We start from the raw sequence: 17,325 nt of genomic DNA on the forward strand, positions 1-17,325 counted from the left end.
GACCACAGGATCTCATCACAGTATCTCTATGCATTCAAATTGCCATAGATAAAATGCAATTGTGTTCGTTGTCCGTAGCTTATGCCTGCCCATACAATAACCCCACCATGGGGCACTCTGTTCACAACGTTGACATCAGCTCATCCACACGACGCCATACACAGTCTGCCATCTGCCCAGTACAGTTGATACCGGGATTCATCCGTGAAGAGCATACTTCTCCTGCATGCCAGTGGCCGTTGAAGGTTAGCATTTACCTACTTTAGTCAGTCAGGTCAAGACCCTGGTGAGAATGACAAGCACGCAGATGAGCTTCCCTGAGACGGTTTCTGACATAAATTATTTGGTTGTGCAAAGCCAGTTTCATCAGTTGTCCGGGTAGCTGGTCTCAGACGATCCCGCAGGTGAAGGAGCCAGATGCGGAGGTCATGGGCTGGTGTGGTTACATGTGGTCTGCAGTTGTGAGGCCGGTTGGACGTACTATCTAATTCTCTAAAATGATGTTGGAGGCAGCTTATGGTAGGGAAATGAAGATCCAATTCTCTGGCAACAGCTCTGGTGGACATTCCTGCAGTCAGCATGCCAATTGCACTCTCCCTCAACTTGAGACATCTGTGGCATTGTGTTGTGTGACAAAACTAAACATTTTAGAGTTGCCTTTCACTGTCCCCAGTACAACGTGCACCTGTGAAATTATATTGCTGTTTAATTATGTTATGTCACACCTGTGGATGGATTATCTTGGTAAAGGAGAAATGATCACTAACAGGGATGTAAAGAAATGTGTGCACAAAATGAGAGAAGTAAGCTTTTTGTGCGTATGGAATTCTTTGAGAACTTTTATTTCAACTCATGAAACATGGGACCAACACTTTACATGTTGTGTTTATTTATGTTCAGTATAGTTCTTAATCTGATACTGCCCTCTCTAGGACAGCCATTATACTGCATCCAAATAATATTCAGTGTCAGAACCAACAGCCTGATTCACAGATGTTGCTCCTTAATTTAAACCATACAGGTACTCAAATTAAAACATTTATCTGCTTTTGAAAAGTTGGGAGATGATAGATACATCTCTGTTCACCTCTGCTTTCTCTCGCTCTCACAGTCAACACATTTGGAGGATATTATTATTATAATAGTGTCAACGTCAGAGATTGACTGGTAGAACGATAGTAAGTGTACAGTCATTCATTGGCAAGGTAGAAGTACAAAAAGGCATGTTTCATGGAGACATGGTGCCCTTCACTCACAATTTGAAAAGCTACAGGCTTCATGTTAAAAAGCCCCCTAGAGCCAACCATTTCTAGAAGGGTGACCCATCCTCCACGAATCTACTTGGCAAAGTCCCACAACAGAGTCAACACCTGTGTCAGATAGAAACATATCAATATGTTAGTGTCCATGTTGGTCAGTACAGTGGGTCACTATGAGCACATTTGAAGTTAAGTTGTGTGTAGTGAATAGTCTTTTAGTGTTTAAGTGTGTATGGGTGTAATGTGTTGAAAATGATCTTAGTGTGTATACCAGCGCAGGTCATGTCAGTTAATCCTCTCTGGATTCACTGTTGTTCCTACCAAATTTGGGGTTAGTGATTAGCTAATACACTGGGGTACTTTTCCGCCTGCCAGCCAATCAATTAGCTCTCTTTCATCCACACACTCTCTCACTCCTTCATCCCCTCACTTTCTTTGGCTCTCTCAGTGTTTGAGGGAGAAGTCTCCCGTGTTGAGGCGAGGGCGAGGTAGTCCTCCAAACATTTCTGTTCCGTCGTTGGCTCCTGGGGCCAACAGGGCCTTCATGCTGGCAGCAATATGATCCAGGTCAGCTACGCCAGCCTGCAACACAGAGACAGTTAGTGGGTATGTGTGTCAGAATGACTGATCGACAGAGAGAAAGTGAGCTGTATGTTTTTAAATGAAGGTTGACTGACCCGTTCCCCACTGTGGCCTTCTCCCTGGTGGGGTCTGTTGCCCTTGAAGCCCCACACAGGAACAGACACGGGGAGGGAGCGGGCCATGTTCATGGGGTTGGGGTGTCGGGATGAGAACGACTGCCCCATGGCCCTGCTGCGCGGTGGAGGAGGACAGTCCTCACTTAACGAGCCTGGAGCAGAGAGAGGCACATATTAAGAGCATTAGATCATTAACTAATATTACTACACACATACACTCACCATCAGTGCTCTCCTCCTCTCCATCGGACTCAAAGAATGGTTCACAGTCACGAGACAGAGAGTCCTCATCCATGGAAAACACTCCTGAAGCAGAGAGATTAATATTTACAAAGTCATTCAGACCTGGAGATAAAAAAATAGTCCCACAGAGCTGTGTTCACCTGCAGTCTCATTCAGATTACGGCTCCTTTCGTCCATGTCCTCCTCTTCCTCACACTCTTCCTCCAAGTCCCCAATTCCAGGAATGTCTCTCCCTCGTCCAGCCTCCTCTATCATCACAGCCATCTCTCGCTCCCTCTCTCCATTCCCATGCTGCCCAGCAGCTTGGCCAATGACAGCCCCTGAGTGGTAGATTGATGGGTAGCTTTGCGAATAGAGTGTGGTATTGGGGCTGATGGTTCCCACCCCACCCTCACCTGTTAGGCCCTGTGGAAGAGAAGTTTAGAACTTTACAATCACACACAGCACTATGAATGACAGCCACATTGAATGGCACAAAATGACTGATAGTCAGTCTACTCACCGCCCTGTCAGTGGGCATGTCCACTACCAGTTTAGCTCCTCCGTCTCCTGCACTCAGACGTGTATGTCTATGCGCCGTTAGCATAGATGTGGAGTGCAGCACCGCAATGTCGTCCATGTAGCGCCGCGAAGACTCAGCCAAAGCCCCCTGACCCCACACGTGATAGGAGAAATCCCACTTCCGGCCTCCAGCAGGCAAGCCACTCTCCCTTTTCCTCTCATCTCCCTCCACTACAGATGGCCAGAACTTCTTACAGGCTGTAAGAATAGCCAGGTCGCAGCCTGACTTCTGACAATATCCCTCCGCCGCGGCAAGTAGTGCCAGCCAGCTCTCTTTGTGGTTGTCTGGGACCTCGGGGTCAGATGATTGGGTGATGGAGGCCATGATAGATAAACAGGACTGACAATAACTGTTGGGTGTGTTTAATTTATTAGGGCTAGCTTTTATGGAACATATAGATGCTTTGTAACTGTTTTTATTGATCAATAGCTAAAATGGTTTAGGTTAGTGTAATCAGGCGCCTGTAGGACTCAGCCAGCAGTTTGATATTAAATACTATATATTTTTGTCAACAAGTCTTGTGATAAGTTTACCTTTTTTCTCACTGGATTGTAGGCTGTAGTGTTGCTGTGTTTTTGGCTAATCTGAGGAAACGTTAGGATCCTTTTTCTATTGGTGGTTTGGTTAAAGCTAAGAATAAAACTATCCTTAGTTGTTATAAAGCAGGTTTCAGAGGCACAAGGTGATTGTTTAATATTATTAATGTCCGTGTGCCTGAGAGAACTAGGGGAGAGATAAATGAAAATGTTGCTGGTGTTACCTGGAAAAAACAAAATGGAGAAATAATGCTTGAGTTGCTAAAAAAAAAAAAGTTTGCATTGTTAGTCATTATAGCAATATTAGCTGATGTCACTAGCTAGGCACCATTTAGATTATCACTAAACCAGAATTCAGATAATAATCTGATAAATTTATGCATGATGAAACTTCATGAAATTAGATTACACTCAACTCAAGCATATAATTTGTCAAATTCACATGATCCAAATACTGTACATACATTTCAATTCCATATAACTTTTCTGACGTCAGACTACCTTGTTGCATGACTTGAGTTCATGGTCAATATCTCAGTGGTCAATATCTCAGTGGCAGTTTGAGGATGTTCCAAAATAGACCGCTAACTGTGGGAAGTCGTTGTCCACCTGTCGTTACGTCTTGCTTACTGTCGCAGTTCAGCGTCGTCGTCCCCCTTCCTCCCTCCCAATCTTGTGCATTCGTTAGCATACGAACTGGCTCTGCCAAAACCTTGTGGGGTGACTGCCTGCTCTAGACTTACCCAGCTCGTTTCTAAATGTCATCCCTGTGATTATTACTACCAGGAAAGCACTTCAATGAAAATGCAATTTTCAAGACTGCGGATTGTTTGTGATTGTTTGTTTGCTAACATGCTAGCCAACTGGTCTCCTGTGCACTCTCCTCCCAACATGAACACATTTCACCTCCATTTCTCGCCTTTGCAGAGACACTGGCACACACAGACACAAATAAACAGCAAGAACAGAAGTCAGCTTACACATTCAGTTCCTTATTTCGTCTGTTGCACGCGTTTTTCTAGTTCTAACTGTTTCTTTATCCCTCTTTGTCTGATTCTTCATCTCAAGAATAGTCTCCCCTAGACTCCGACGTTGCTGTTTAGAGACGCTAGACGAGACGCACGTTTTACATGTGACTGTGGGCGGGCTCGTACTCGTCTTGTTTTGGACGCGCACTTGGACGAGGCTTGGGGCTGGCTGCATCTCAATAGTTTGTCATGGTTTCTTCTACTGGTATAATTTACTTCATCCTCACTGATCTGACATGATGGAGAGCTTGACAGGTGGAAGCAAATGCTTTTGGTAGACTTTTGAATCTATATATTATTCCCACCTAAACTGTCTTCTAATTTTGCAGTGCAGATGAAGGAAAAAAGAGGAGAGTAAAACGTTACATTTTTATTTCACTAGGCAAGTCAGTTAAATAAAGGTTAAAGAAAAAATAAATAAAACAATTCTAGTCAATGCCACTCCGTCATTGCTCGTCCTTATACTTATATATTTCTTCATTCCATTATTTTACTTTGAGATGTGTGTATTGTTCGATACTACTGCACTGCTGGAGCTAGGAACACAAGCATTTCGCTACACCCGCAATAACATCTGCTAAATATAAGTATGTGACCAATACAATTTGATTTGAATACCCATAAAACCTAGTTGTCAAACAGAGAAATGGTTCCAATCGTTTTTCCATCATACATTTTTCATGTTTCGTGTAGGCTTACCCTGGCGTGACGTTTTGATAATCATGTCTCGGACAAGGTGACTTATCAGTATATTTGGCTCTATTTACTCTCAGATTCGAAAATGCTAATTAGTATCAAGGTGGACATCATGCAAAACTACAAATCCCTGCAAGTTCCTGTACATCATCGCTAGTTGACACCTTTATTAGGTATTGTGTCAATTTAAAACTTGCAAAAGACAGTTCACAGAATTGTCCACTTAAAGAAATTTTGCCAATTTATTCATTACTACATTTAGATAGTTAATCCAGAGATTCTTACCTTTGCCTCAATTCAGCAGTCTCATCCAGATCATCATGGCATTTGTAGTTCTTTATAATCGCCTCATTAGCATTTCCTTTTTAGGGGGCAAATACAGGCGAATATATTGATAAGTCACCTTGTCCTAGAGAGATTCACACAATTATCAAAACGTCACAGCAGGGTAATCCTAAATGAAATACAGGCCTTATTTCAAGTGTTTCTAAAATCCCCTATGGAAAAAATGTATGGTGGAAAAAAGATTGGAACCATTTCCCGCTTTGACCACTAGGGTTTATGGGTATTATGATTCATGCGGCGGTACTCTTGCCACGTTCAAAACAACTGGGAAAATATGTCAAATCCTGACATCGGTGATCTTCAGGTCGGAAAGTCGGAGCTCTAGAAAGAGGCCCGACTTCCCGAGTTGGATAACTGTTCTAATCGATTTTTCCGAGTCGGAGCTCGTTTTTTCCGAGTTCTCTGTTGTTTTGAACGTACTGAAGTCGGAAGTCGGAGATTTCCGATTTCCCAGTTCTGAGTTCCCCGTTGTTTTGAACGCGGCATCTATTCCAATGTAGACGTGCCACCAGCTATGATTGGTTGATGTTCCTGACCACCTGACTGACGTATAACGTAGACGGTGCAGTCTATGAAGGCGGAAGTCTTCTTGTGATGACATTTGTTTTGGAAAAAAGGCTAGTGGAAGAAAAATGGAGCCAAAGGCTGAGACTAGTCACAAGGTAAGCTCAATGTATTGAAATTGAAGTTTAGATTTTCTCTTCGTCTGATTGATTCGGTCTATATTAAAGGGCCGCTAACTAAATAAACTCGGTTATCACCATTGTTTTTTTATTCTACTGCATCATTGATTGTATGTTGTTTTACTCCATGTGTAACTCTGTGTTTTTGTATGTTGTCGAACTGCTTTGCTTTATCTTGGCCAGGTCGCAATTGTAAATGAGAACTTGTTCTCAACTTGCCTACCTGGTTAAATAAAGGTGAAATAAATAAAATAAATTGTAGCTAGACTATCACATTCAAAACAAAGTCGTGTGATATTTGGGGACGCTGACGTAACTACAGTAACAGTTAGCTAGCTAACGTTATAACAAACAAGCTAGATTCATAATTATTTCCAGATTAAATTGATATTTGCTGGTGTGATATATTACTTGTTCAATAAATTGGCCATGAGAAATATCGTAATAGTTGTGTTATTTTCCACGGCAGACTTTAATATGTAAAGCAATAAGCACTGCTGTTTCTCTAACAACTACTTATAGTAGTTAGACCTGTTTACAGTGAAGAAAGGGTCCCGAGGCCGAGGATCCCCATTCCACAGAATTAGCATTGTAAACTTCCCTGTGAATGTAATTCACTAGCGGTTCGGGGGAGGGGGGCTTTTCTAGAGGGATGGCTTTAAGTGGAACAGAACAGTATTGTACCACATGCAAAACGATATGACAACAATAACGTCTAATATTACTGGCCCCTCTAACAGTACAACTGGCCCCAGCTTGGCCCCCCCAGTTGAAATGGTCTAGAACCGCCACTGATGTGATTACGGTATCTAACTAACTAAACGTTTGAGCAGTTCGTTGGAGGATAGCTTATGTAATATTTCACCTGAATTGATGTCACAGCTGGAAAATTATTATTGATTATACATTTCGGGTAATATTCAGGATAGATATGATGGTATATTGTATTTGTATGGATGCTAGATCTAACCAATTGGGTATGTTCAGTTTTGGTCCAGTAGGCTAATTCGATTCTGAGCTGCCGAATACAACTGGTGTAGATTTTACCGTGAAACGCTGCTTATGAGCCCTTCCCAACAATGCCAAGTTTAAAAATAAAATGGTAACACGAGGAATAAAATGCACAGGAATGGAGCTATAGACGGGGAGTACCAGACACTACTTGGGAGAAACCCCTGGCAGGCACACAAGTGGAATCACTGTGAGTGACTCATAATGTACATGTGACTCTATTTTGTAGGCTACAGTAAAGTCAGCTAACTCATCCTCTTTGGGATGTCATATGATTGTCACCCCCCACCCTATTCCCACTCGATCGCACTTTCTGATTCATTGCACTGGAATCCATGACATGACATTTAGCCATTAGTTTTCACAGCAATTTCTATTCTATTAATAGCTTATGTTGTTTTGTCACACAGCTGGTGTTTGAGAAGGAGGGGGTGTACCTTCACACCAATGCCAAGAGGAGCAACCAGGACACTACAATCCCAGGATTCATCCGTATAGTGGAACGGGTAAGTTGGGCTTCTCCCATAGACACCATATTTACAGTGAGCTCCAAACGGGGTGGGTATAATTTGTGGAACGTTCCAAAAGGAATCTGTCCAAAAACGAAGTAAAGTACAAGGAGGTTGCCAACAAACACTTACAAAGTATCATGATCAATTCACCTAGCTAACTATCTGCCGAATAGGCATCAACTCACCACGTAGCTTATTCTTAATGTTTGTCCATAGGCTACCAGAGTGAGGACAGACATTTTTTGTAATAAACGTGATGAGTGAAAAACTTAATGAAATAGCCCACTCCCTACCGGTATCTTATTCTGCTGCTATACAACTTTGTATGCACTGTTTGTTGGCAACCTTGTTATTTACAACGTTTTTGGACAGATTCCTCTTGGAACGTTCCACAAATTATACCCACCCCTCAAAGTATTGGGACAGTGACACATTTATTGTTGTTTTGGCTCTGTACTCCAGCTCTTTGGATTTCAAATGATACAATGAATATGAGGTTAAAGTGCAGACTGTCAGCTTTCATTTTAGGGTATTTTCAACTGCTTAGGAGTTACAGCACTTTATTAGGGTAGCAAAAATATTGGGACAAGTTCACTTATGTGTATGAAAGTAGGCAACATTTTAGTATTTGGTCCCATATTCCTAGCAGGCAATCATTACATTAAGCTTGTGACTCTACAAACTTATTGGATGCATTTGCTGTTTGTTTTGGTTGTGTTTCAGATTAGATTCAGATTGTGTGCCCAATAGAAATTAATGGTAAATAATGTATTTTGTCATTTTGGAGTCACTTTTTATTGTAAATAAGAATACAATATGTTTCTAAACACCTCACATTATTGTGGATGCTACTGTAATCACGGATAATCCTTAATGAGTTGTGAATAATGATGAGTAAGAAAGTTAGAGGCATAAATATCATACCCCCTCAAAAATGCTAACATCTCCTGTTACTGTAATGGTGAGAGGTTAGCATGTCTTGGGGGTATGATAACTTTCTAACTCATCATTGTATCATTTCAAATCCGAAGTGCTGGAGTACAAAGCCAAAATAACAACAAAAATTGTCACTGTTCCAATACTTTTGGAGCTCACTGTATATGAAAATATTGGCCTCTGAGTAGCACATCGGTCTAAGACACTGCATCGCAGTGCTAGTGGCGACACTACAGACCCGGGAGACCCATGAGGCGGCGCACAATTGGCCCAGCGTCGTCTGGGTTAGGGGAGGGTTTGGCTGGCCGGGATGTCCTTGTCCTATCGCGCTCTAGCGACACCTTGTGATGGGCCGGGCACATACACGCTGACATCGGTCGCCAGCTGGATGGTGTTTCCTCCCACACATTGGTGCGGCTGGCTTCCAGGTTAAGCGAGCAGTGTGTCAAGAAGCAGTGCGGCTTGGCAGGGTTGTGTTTCGGAGGACGCGTGGCTCTCGACCTTCGCCTCTCCCGAGTCCATACGGGAGTTACAGCGACGGGACAAGACTGTAACTACCAATTGTATATCACGAAAAAGGGGTAAAAATACATTTAAAAAACATGACAATATCGGTTGATCGAAACCCAATTCTACTCATATTAAAAGTGTACTCATCCCTGTGGTGGAAGTCTTTGTCATCAATAACTTAGTATTGCTTCCTTTAGTCAAACACATAGGCCTATAGATCATATACAGTATGTCCTTTCTTCTTAGCTTTAGGCTATCACACATTATTCTGGACTAGACTAAGGTGTTTGTCTATGTTTACAGGGTGGGGAGCCAGCTTTGGAGTGGAGCGCACTAGAGGATGAGGGCCGCAATGCGGCTGCTGTATTCTACACTAAAAAGGTGAGAGCTTGTTTAATACACTAGTGACACACATCACTCTGTTTTCTTCATGTTCTTTATATACGGCCTGTCTTCCTGTTAGGATGGAGAAGGTGGGGTGGAGGACACCAACTTTGACCCTGGCTACGAGCCAGACTGGGCAGTCATCAGCACAGTGAAGAGAGACCGAGTCAGAGAGCACCCCCCCGTCAAAGAGACAAGTACGTAGACTTTTATAACTTGCCTTCTGTGTTTGTAGTTCTCATACTAGGCTATACTCACAAATGTGCTTGCACCAATTGTACAGTCGTGGCCAACATTTTTGAGAATGACACAAATATTAATTTTCACAAAGTTTGCTGCTTCTGTGTCTTTTCATATTTTTGTCAGATGTTACTATGGAATACTGAAGTATAATTACAAGCATTTCATAAGTGTCAAAGGCTTTTATTGACAATTACATGAAGTTGATACAGAGTCAATATTTGCAGTGTTGACCCTTCTTTTTCAAGACCTCTGCAATCCACCCTGGCATGCTGTCAATTAACTTCTGGGCCACATCCTGACTGATGGCAGCCCGTTCTTGCATAATCAATGCTTGGAGTTTGTCAGAATTTGTGTGTGTTTTTTTGTTTGTCCACCCGCCTCTTGAGGATTGACCACAAGTTCTCAATGGGATTAAGGTCTGGGGAGTTTCATGGCCATGGACCCAAAATATTGATGTTTTGTTCCCCGAGCCACTTAGTTATCACTTTTGCCTTATGGCAAGGTGCTCCATCATGCTGGAAAAGGCATTGTTCATCACCAAACTGTTCCTGGATGGTTGGGAGAAGTTGCTCTCGGAGGATGTGTTGGTACTATTCTTTATTCATGGCTGTGTTCTTAGGCAAAATTGTGAGTGAGCCCACTCCCTTGGCTGAGAAGCAACCCCACACATGAATGGTCTCAGGATGCTTTACTGTTGGCATGACACAGGACTGATGGTAGCGCTCACCTTGTCTTCTCCGGACAAGCTTTTTTCCGGATGTCCCAAACAATCGGAAAGAGGATTCATCAGAGAAAATGACTTTACCCAAGTCCTCAGCAGTCCAATCCCTGTACCTTTTGCAGAATATCAGTCTGTCCCTGATGTTTTTCCTGGAGAGGATTGGCTTCTTTGCTGCCCTTCTTGACACCAGGCCATCTTCCAAAAATCTTCGCCTCTCTGTGCGTGCAGATGCACTCACACCTGCCTGCTGCCATTCCTGAGCAAGCCTTGATCCCGCAGCTGAATCAACTTCTGGAGACGGTCCTGGTGCTTGCTAGACTTTCTTGGGCGCCCTGAAGCCGCTTTCACAACAATTGAACCGCTCTCCTTGAAGTTCTTGATGATCTGTTAAATGGTTGATTTAGGTGCAATCTTACTGGCAGCAATATCCTTGCCTGTGAAGCCCTTTTTGTGCAAAGCAATGATGACGGCATGTGTTTCCTTGCAGGTGACCATGGTTGACAGAAGAAGAACAATGATTCCAAGCACCACCCTCCTTTTGAAGCTTCCAGTCTGTTATTCGAACTCAATCAGCATGACAGAGTGATCTCCAGCCTTGTCCTCGTCATCACTCACACCTGTGTTAACGAGAGAATCACTGACATGATGTCAGCTGGTCTTTTTGTGGCAGGGCTGAAATGCAGTGGAAATGTTTTTTTGTGGATTCAGTTCATTTGCATGGCAAAGAGGGACTTTGCAATTAATTGCAATTCATCTGATTACTCTTCATAACATTCTGGAGTATATGCAAATTGCCATCATACAAACTGAGGCAGCAGACTTTGTGAAAATTAATATTTGTGTCATTCTCAACTTTTGGCCACGACTGTATAGTGCTATTCTTGATGTTGATGTCTCCCCCTCTGTTCCCAGGCCAGTGGTCGTTCTCTCTGCCTCTGTCGGAGCTGTACTCTCTAAGACGGTCCCGTTTCTCCCTGGGCCGTAACTTCCTGGTTTTTACCAGCAGGGGTGGCCACCCCCTCCCTCCTCTGCACTTCCACAGGGGGGGTACCAGGGAGCTGTTGAGGGCCCTGCAGCGTTACATCATCCTGGCCCCGTGAGTAGCGGCAGACAGCCAGCTCCCCCTCTTTCTCTCAGATCAGTGCCTCAGAGGAATTCAAGCATTTCACTGGCATTTAACTGGACTCTGAACAGTAGAGTTTAGCAGCTGTTGTACCCAACTCCCTTACTACATATATTTTCAAGCGTCTTTTTCATACTTTCTCTCTCTTTCTTGCTAGCGTTTTCTTTTATTTTGAGATTCTATATCTTCTCTGTCGCTGTCTGTGTCTCTTACTATCTGCCTGACTGTGTTTTTCTCTTGTTTTAGATCACCTGTAGATGGTCGTCTCTTCCTAGCGTATCCCCATGGCTCTGGGGCTCTCTCTCAGTCCTTTGATGAGCTGCACCTCTTTGACGATGGAAGCTCCGACCTCGTCTCTGTAAGTCTTGTTTTGTGTGTGCTATTCTTTGAGAAGCTGTAATGTCTGTGTTTCTAATTATATTAATCTCTTTGTTTCCAGAGGTTTATCCAGGACCCTTATGCCACCACCTTTGGGGGATTCTCCAAGGTCACCAATTTCTTCAGAGGGGCTCTACGACCACCAGATTCCCCCTTCCACCCCCGTGGCCCTCAGGACCACCATGGGCCCCCCTCAGCTGACGACGAACCAGGCTTTGAGCTCATCACCTGTGTAAGTGGGGGGGATGGGGGTGGAGATGTAAACTCATCACTCGCCCTGACATCTGTGGAGTAGATGGAGAAGAGGACCTCACTTTATAGCATCCAGATGTTGGCTATAACATACGGATGGCGATATCATCCAGATGTTGGCTATAACATACGGATGGCTATATCAATGGTGAGAGTTTTTTTAATGTGCCACCAGGGGGTGGAGCTTGGCCCTAAACCAGACGTAACCAGGGGACAGCCTCTCGACAAATGGGAGGAGTTCCTGGACCCAGAGGGGCGTGTGAAGGACCCACAGCGAGTCAAAGAGCTGGTCTTCAGGGGGGTAAGACCTTACAGTATAATTCCTCTCTTGTAAAAAACACCTGACACCATCTTCCATCCAAATGTGTTTTGCTGTACAGTGTCTACACCATGTCATTCAAACCATCCCTCCTCTCCCTCTCCTAGGGTATCACACCATCCCTGAGGAAGGACGTGTGGAAGTTTCTGCTGGGTTTCTATCCCTGGAGTAGTACTGTGAAAGAGAGGGAGGACATTCTGAGGATGAAAACGTTAGTCTCTTATCTCCCTCACTTGTTATGGCTCTCTTATCACAGACTGGGACTGTTGTCTAAACGGGAGTGAGTAAATTCATCTCCTCAACCCCTCTGTGTTTCTCTGTCTTCAGAGATGAGTATTTCAGAATGAAGGTTCAGTGGAAGTCAGTCAGTGAAGAGCAGGAGATGAGGAACTCCCTCCTCAGAGGATACCGCAGCCTGATAGGTCGGTGTTGCTGTCTGTTAAACATGATCTCACGCCTCATTGGTTGACACACATTTTATGATTTGTTACTTATCTGTTCATGTTGTTTTGATTGGACAGAAAGGGACGTGAGTCGGACGGACAGACACAACACCTTCTTCTCTGGCAACGACAACCCAGGCCTGACTCTTCTCAATGACGTGCTGATGACATACTGCATGTTCAACTTTGATCTGGGTAAGCCACTCCCCTTGTCCATTGTATCACATTTCAACTGTATTTATTATCAATATCTCACACCTGACTCTCCTCTCGCCTTGTGGTTCCTGTTGTGTCTCTCTTTCTCTCCCTGCAGGCTATGTCCAGGGGATGAGTGACCTCTTGGCTCCTCTCCTGTTTGTCACCCAGAACGAAGTCGAGTCTTTCTGGTGTCTGACAGGTTTTATGGAGATGGTGGTAAGCACCTTACTCTCTTGTTATATACTCATATTACCACATAATACTGTTAAAACATAGCATTATACATTTATACACTATTTGAATGTTCTCTCTCTCTCCGGCCCTCAGCACCAGAACTTTGAGGAGTCTCAGGAGGCCATGAAGCAGCAGCTCCTTCAGCTCAGCCTGCTGATGAAGGCTCTGGACCCTGAGCTCCTTGACTACCTGGGTAAACAATGACTATCACTCAGTTACTGTGTTTCTCTCACACTTCACCATAACCCAAACGTGTTATTACTCAGTGAGGTAGACATTCATCATGCAGTCAATTCTCCAATCAGCCAATTGATTATATTTCACCTTAACTCAAGGTGTGTTATGTCACTACCTGGATGTGTAATCCATTGACATAGTAAATTCTTCACATTGTTATGTTATTACGTTGTGTGTCTCTTTCAGACTCCCAGGACAGTGGCTCTCTGTGCTTCTGTTTCCGTTGGTTACTGATCTGGTTTAAGAGAGAGTTCTCCTTCGAGGACATCCTGTCCCTTTGGGAGGTGAGTGAGTGGATACTACTCAACACACAACACTCATTAGAAACTCTCGCATGTAGGCTCTACACACTACATGGAAAAAACACCCATTGTTTTACAATATATGTAAGTAAACACACAGTGAATGCACTGTTCTGTGCTAGGTTCTTTGGACTCGTCTGCCCTGTGAAAACTTCCATCTGCTGATGGCCGCTTCCATTCTGGAATCACAGAGGGGGGAGTTCATCGGCTCTGACCACGACTTCAACACTATTTTGAAGGTTTGTTGGAAATGTGTTTGAAGTTATTTTTCTTAATGTTGTTTTTTTTTTGTTTGTGTGTACTGTACTAAGGACTGTGTATGTGGCTCTATGTGCAGCACATCAATGAACTGACCATGAAGCTGGATCTGCAGACAGTCCTACGAGGAGCAGAATCTAACTACCTACAGCTGGCCTGCTGCAAAGTAGGGAATATCTTAGAGGAGGATACATTCATTTGGATATGATATATTTAACATATTTTGTATTGTCATCTAACTGATCTAACCTCTCCTCTCTCCATTCCTCCTCTGTCTCTCAGGAGCTGCCGGTGAAGGTGCAGGAGGTCATTGGTCTGTACGTTCCCCCCAGCCCTGATGACGAGACGAGCCCAGAATCAGAGTCACATGAGACGCAGCAGCTTCTCAGCCAATCACAGGCAGCAGCTACGGAAACGAGCCAGTCAAGTAACAGCACTGCTGCTGCTACAGCACGCCCTTGCCCTATCTACCCGTAACTCTGAAGGACAGGGTGATTGACATGAGGAGAGAAAGCCATTAACCGATGTGAGGTGTTTCATATAGGAAGATATACGCTCAATGGCAATTTAAACTTTTTTTTTTTTAGGTACACCCATCTAGTACCGGGTCGGACACCCTTTTGCCTCCAGAACAGCTTGAATTCTTCGGGACATGGACACGTTGCTCAATTGATATCAAGGGACCTAACATGTGCGAAGGAAAACATTCCCCACGCCATTACTTTACCCGCCACCAGTCTGTACCGTTGACACCAGGCAGGATGGGTCCATGGACTCACGCTGCTTACACCAAATCCTGACTCTGTTGTCAGCATGACGCAACAGGAATCGTGATTTGTCGGACCAGGCAATGTTTTTCCACTCCTCAATTGTCCAGTGTTGGTGATTGCGTGCCCACTGGAGCCGCTTCTTCATGTGTTTAACTGATAGGAGTGGAACCCGGTGTGCTCGTCTGCTGCAACAGCCCATCCGTGAAAAAGACCGGCTAGTTCTGAGGTTCAAGATGCTGTTCTGCACACCGCTGTTGTATTGCGCCGTTATTTGCCTGTTAGCTTGTGTGAGTCTTGCCATTCTCCTTCGACCTCTCATCAACGAGCTGTTTTCTCCCACAGGACTGCTGCTGACTGGATGTTTTTTGTTTGTCTCACCATTCTCTGTAAACCCTAGACACTGTCCTGCGTGAAAAGCCCAGGAGGGTGGACGTTTCTGAGATACTGGAACCGGCGCGCCTGCCACCAATGATCATACCGCACTCAGTCACTTAGGTCACTTGTTTTGCCCATTCTAACATTCAATGGAACAGTAACTGGATGCCTGTCTGCCTACTTTATATAGCAGGCCATGTGGCTCTCTGTCTGTAGGAGCTAACCATTGATTGTATATTGGATAAAATATTGGATGATATGGGGCATAGGAGAGAGAGTTTGATAATGTACTGTAGTACAGGATGAGGGTTGCAGACTGTTACCATCTCTGACAGACGGGGCATTATCGAGTGAACGGTGAGAGGTTGTTTTTTTCATGAATGTAACTATCCCAAAATATTGAAATGGTCTATATATGCAGTGCTTTGTCTTTATATAAATACCGCAATACATTTTTTTGTTTCCCTTAAGTATTTTGTGTGTGTCCAAGTTCTGTCCAGTCATTTATATTTCCATTTGTGCATCCATGCCCTCTTCTCTATTGCTGTCCTTGTCACTCTAAGTAATTCAAAATATAATATGAAGAATAATCTTACTGACGGAGCATTACAAGTACTATACAATGCCTGCCTTATAGAGTGTTATACATGCAGTACTATAATGTTTAAGGTTTTTAACTACCGGTATTATGTCATAACAATATTTTCACTTACCTGAAATGCTTGTACGTATAAGAGAGAGATCGAATTGCAAACAATGAAAGATTTACCGGAAACCTAAAATACAAGTATGTATTTGAAGTGGGGAAACTGTTTGTTGTGGTAACTGTTTGATTGTATTACTATTTATTGATTGCATTTCGTATTTAATAATTGTATTTTATATGTTCTGCAGGGCTCATTTGGAAAAGAGGCCTGGATCTTAATGACTTCCTGTTGAAATAAAGGTTCATTCAAATATTGTCTTGTCAGATGGTCTGTGAGTTTTGATACTCTTGTTGTTTACACTGTAGTTATTGTTGTAAATTAATAAAGTTAAGTGTAAAACACAGCTCATTTACCAGAAATGTGTCAAAAGCACTTAGTTGGTTGACTTAGTTCTGAGTGATAAAGTGTTGTTTATCAGTTCTGTAGGATGGTTTATGCAGTGTGTTAACTGAGTGAGCAGACCCCCTTCCCCTCCCCGTCAGCAGGTGTCTGTGAGGTGAAAAGGGATCTCTGTCCTCCACTGTCCCGGGCAATGAGGTGGAAAATGAGGGGAGGAGAAACACACCCCCCCCCTCTCAAGACCGACTGGGTCGTCCATGCATCTCTCCATCCCCCTCTCTCCCTCCTTCCCTCTCCTCTGTCTCAGTTAGAATACAGCTGCAATGTATGAATTTAGCAGGGTACTTAAACAGGCGGGCGATCTGTCACTCTGTTTCTCTTCCCCACGCCCCTCTCTGCCCTCTCTCTTCTGACCTGACCTCTTCTGACTCCCACAGCCAAACTCACTCTGGCTCTCATTCAAACTCAATCTGTTTTCAGTGCTAATCCAATCACTGTTTATGGATGATGTCTCTCTCAACAGCCATCATCCCCTCTAATTCTACAATGGTCCCAGTGTGTTGGGGCGATAATCTCTCTTGTTGTGATTGTGTTACCGCTTGGAAGGGTTTTTATCTGGAGTGTTTGAGACCTCAGAGGAGATAAAGTCTGTGGTTTAAATCTCAAGTACCAGATAAGTGTGCTCTTACTAAATAAGAATGCCTTTTGCATTCTTCTTGGGGTTTCCCAGCAAATGTGCAGCCATGCATAACACACACACAGATGACTAATGATTAAGAGGGAGAGAGGGATATTTCAGCAATGGAATCTCTCGACTTTGAAGAGATTCAACAAAAGGACTCAGAAATGCTGCTTTGACTTTCCACAGTAAATGTTAGTGAGAAACAGAAAATACATTCCAGCTAAGCATTTGCATAAAACAGATACTATTTTAATGGAAACCAACTGTATTACAACAGATCTATTTGAAGGTCTGATTATAGTGATTGATTTAAAGCGGCAATCAGCAGTTGAAACAAGTGA

The 17,325-nt window shown here is 43.6% G+C and overlaps 2 protein-coding genes across 4 annotated transcripts; one reads left to right on the top strand and one right to left on the bottom strand.

Annotated features, from left to right (window-relative positions):
- Positions 1-815: 815 nt before the first annotated feature.
- akts1 (Proline-rich AKT1 substrate 1) lies at positions 816-4,385 on the bottom strand. The gene is given in 6 exon segments (NM_001173769.1): positions 816-1,841; positions 1,937-2,109; positions 2,180-2,263; positions 2,341-2,605; positions 2,703-3,522; positions 4,279-4,385. Coding segments are annotated over 5 exon segments (1,044 nt in total). The 5' UTR covers positions 3,087-3,522; positions 4,279-4,385; the 3' UTR covers positions 816-1,703.
- A 1,465-nt stretch (positions 4,386-5,850) lies between these two features.
- LOC106606880 (TBC1 domain family member 17) lies at positions 5,851-16,215 on the top strand. Of its 3 annotated transcripts, none has more exons than XR_014392638.1 (18): positions 5,851-6,029; positions 7,472-7,567; positions 9,323-9,400; positions 9,483-9,600; positions 11,280-11,463; positions 11,737-11,848; positions 11,930-12,100; positions 12,296-12,421; positions 12,547-12,650; positions 12,767-12,861; positions 12,961-13,077; positions 13,196-13,296; positions 13,408-13,507; positions 13,738-13,835; positions 13,976-14,092; positions 14,191-14,277; positions 14,394-15,613; positions 16,151-16,215. XR_014392638.1 is itself a non-coding variant. In XM_014203302.3 (18 exons), the coding sequence occupies exons 1-17, from the start codon at positions 6,000-6,002 to the stop codon at positions 14,586-14,588; spliced, it is 1,929 nt and encodes a 642-aa protein (XP_014058777.2). In that variant the 5' UTR covers positions 5,851-5,999; the 3' UTR covers positions 14,589-14,602; positions 14,699-16,215. The 3 variants fall into 3 exon arrangements, 2 of the variants coding, with proteins under 2 accessions (XP_014058777.2, XP_014058775.2); XM_014203302.3 differs by having other exon boundaries at positions 14,394-14,602; positions 14,699-16,215; XM_014203300.3 differs by having other exon boundaries at positions 14,394-16,215.
- Positions 16,216-17,325: the final 1,110 nt, after the last annotated feature.

The sequence above is a fragment of the Salmo salar genome, chromosome 06, assembly GCF_965601325.2.
Source record: "Salmo salar chromosome 06, fSalSal1, whole genome shotgun sequence".
NCBI lineage: Eukaryota > Metazoa > Chordata > Actinopteri > Salmoniformes > Salmonidae > Salmo > Salmo salar.

What these genes read in the sequence shown, in the direction of transcription:
- LOC106606880 (XM_014203300.3), top strand. Translation starts at nt 6,000, where the DNA reads ATGGAGCCAAAGGCTGAGACTAGTCACAAG. An exon ending in TCATCCGTATAGTGGAACGG is followed by an intron (nt 7,568 to 9,322) that starts GTAAGTTGGGCT and finishes CTATGTTTACAG; the next exon opens with GGTGGGGAGCCAGCTTTGGA. An exon ending in AGGATACCGCAGCCTGATAG is followed by an intron (nt 12,862 to 12,960) that starts GTCGGTGTTGCT and finishes TTGATTGGACAG; the next exon opens with AAAGGGACGTGAGTCGGACG.